A 772-nucleotide genomic window follows, 5' to 3' on the forward strand; every position below is an offset into this window, starting at 1 on the left:
ACCCCATTTCCCCTCTCTTTATCCCATTTTTCCCTCTCCTAACCCCGTTTTTTGCTCTCCTAACCCCATTTTTCCCCCGCAGCCGCCCGTGGTGCGGCGCTGCCGCCGGTCCCGTGCAAGCGGCGCCGGGTGACAGCGGAGATGGAAGGGAAATACGTGATCTCCCTGCCCAAAGGCACCACGGCCCGGACACGGAAAATCCTGCAGCTGCAGGCGGCCCGAGGTGAGCACAGAGGGCATGCTGGATTATCCAAAAACTGAGAAAATCCTGGATTATCCAAATCTGGAAAATCCTGGAGCTGCAGGCGGCCCGAGGTGAGCACAGAGGGAATGCTGGATTATCCAAATGTGGGGAATGCTGGATTATCCAAAACCTGGGAAATCCTGGATTATCCAAACCTGGGATGGGAAAATCCTGAATTATCCAAACCTGGGAAAATCCTGGAGCTGCAGGCGGCCCGAGGTACGGGACAGAGGGAATGATGGATTATCCAAATGTGGGGAATCCTGGATTATCCCAAACCTGAGAAAATCCTGGATTATCCAAACCTGGGAAATCCTGCAGCTGCAGGCGGCCCGAGGTGAGGGATAGGGGAAATGCTGGATTATCCAAATGTGGGGAATGCTGGATTATCCCAAACCTGGGAAATCCTGGATTATCCAAACCTGGGAAATCTTGGATTATCCAAAACCTGGGAAATCCTGGATTATCCAAAACCTGGGAAATCCTGGATTATCCAAAACCTGAGAAAATCCTGGATTATCCAAAACC

General features: G+C 51.9%; 1 protein-coding gene across 1 annotated transcript in view; it reads left to right on the forward strand.

The window, feature by feature from the left end:
- CUNH19orf47 (chromosome unknown C19orf47 homolog) overlaps positions 1-480 on the forward strand; it is a gene marked incomplete at its 5' end in the record, with an annotated part of 3,308 nt that extends 2,828 nt beyond the window's left edge. The window contains 2 exons of the mRNA XM_057388908.1: positions 83-223; positions 300-480. Of these exons, the coding sequence (XP_057244891.1) occupies positions 83-223; positions 300-319 (161 nt within the window). The remainder of the gene's footprint in view (positions 1-82; positions 224-299) is intronic.
- Between the last annotated feature and the right edge of the window lie 292 nt (positions 481-772).

This window comes from Malurus melanocephalus, unplaced genomic scaffold (assembly GCF_030028575.1).
Source record: "Malurus melanocephalus ecotype Western Australia unplaced genomic scaffold, MMel_1.1 scaffold_2802, whole genome shotgun sequence".
Classification (NCBI taxonomy): domain Eukaryota; kingdom Metazoa; phylum Chordata; class Aves; order Passeriformes; family Maluridae; genus Malurus; species Malurus melanocephalus.